Source organism: Austrofundulus limnaeus, unplaced genomic scaffold (assembly GCF_001266775.1).
Source record: "Austrofundulus limnaeus strain Quisiro unplaced genomic scaffold, Austrofundulus_limnaeus-1.0 Scaffold487, whole genome shotgun sequence".
Classification (NCBI taxonomy): Eukaryota; Metazoa; Chordata; class Actinopteri; order Cyprinodontiformes; family Rivulidae; genus Austrofundulus; species Austrofundulus limnaeus.
In genome coordinates, this window is record NW_013952889.1 from 394,738 (window position 1) to 396,073 (window position 1,336).

The 1,336-nt window shown below is 34.3% G+C and overlaps 1 protein-coding gene across 1 annotated transcript in view; it reads right to left on the reverse strand.

The window, feature by feature from the left end:
* Positions 1 to 1,336, reverse strand: part of mfn2 (mitofusin 2) — a gene marked incomplete at its 5' end in the record, with an annotated part of 55,604 nt that overhangs the window by 13,045 nt on the left and 41,223 nt on the right. Inside the window, 1 exon segment of the mRNA XM_014025594.1 lies at positions 243 to 398. Within this exon segment, the coding sequence (XP_013881048.1) occupies positions 243 to 398 (156 nt within the window).

Below are 1,336 nucleotides of genomic sequence, written 5' to 3' on the forward strand. Positions count from 1 at the left end.
TTGCTAATTTATATAGATACAATTTATTTGAACCTCTGAGAATTTTTTTTTCAAATCAAACAAAAAGTAGTTTCAATTTAAATTAAATAAATAATGTTAATGGCACCACAGAGATCAGTTGATTGAAGTTTGAAGCATGTCGGACAACATTCTTGAAGCGGGAGCACCAGGAAATTACTTTAACCCGTCCCATCATCCACATCTTCAGATAATCTACAGTTTAAATGGTTTAAAGTCCTCACCACACCACCAACCACCAGGACACCCATGGAGGTACGGGAGGTCAGGGAAGCCAAACCGGTCACCATTGAGACCATCAGCTCCTCCTGGGTCATAGAGCTCTGTGGGAATGGAGGCATGCTAGTGCTGACTGGAGTTAAAGCCATGGGCCGAGGAACCTGCAAGAATCAGATCACAGCCTGGTTAATCAGAAGGCTTGAAGGATGCAGAGCTTCTTATTATCACCTGCTTTTCAGCAAATTTATGAAGTCAGTTTTAGCTCAATAAAACTGATCGAGCCAAGAGACACTTCTATATAAGGTGATGTCCATTAGCTCTAATGACCATTTTCAATTAGGGTGACTCCAAAATGTAATGAGTTGTAGAGGTACAGTATATTCAAACATTACTTTTTGACAGAGTTGTAAAGTAACTAAATACAAATACTTTGATACTGTACTTAAGTACAAATTTTGGTTATCCGTACTTTACTTGAGTAATTATTTTTCAGCGTACTTTTTACTTTTACTCATTACATTTTTACACAATTATCTGTACTTTCTACTCACTACATTTTTTAAAAAGATAAGAAGTAGAAAGTCGTTACTCCTATTTTATTCTGAGTTGTTATTATTTAAAAAAATACTTTCCTGATAAATTGTGTCTCCTGATAGAGTGAATTTAATTGTCGTTGGATGAGAAGTATAAATATATACCATTCTGACACACTATTAGCTTGTACACAACCCATCACAGCGGCACACCATTTGAAAAAAAAATTTCTTCCAGTAAATGTCATTTTTGAAAATCTAACTGCTCACTTATACTCAGTACTTTTACTTTTAATACTTAAGTAGATTTTGTGTCAGAAATTTACTTTTGATACTTAAGTACAAAAAATATCAGCTACTTTAAGACTTTTATTCAAGTAATATTTTTAGAGAAGACTTTAACTTTTACCAAAGTAGTTTTATGATAAGATAGTTGTACTTTTACTCAAGTATCACTTTGAGGTACTTTATACCAGGAGTTCTTAACCTTTTTGACCTCAGGGCCCAATTTATTGAACATAAAGTGACACGAGGCCCAGTCAGACATTACCAATGTATGGATCAAA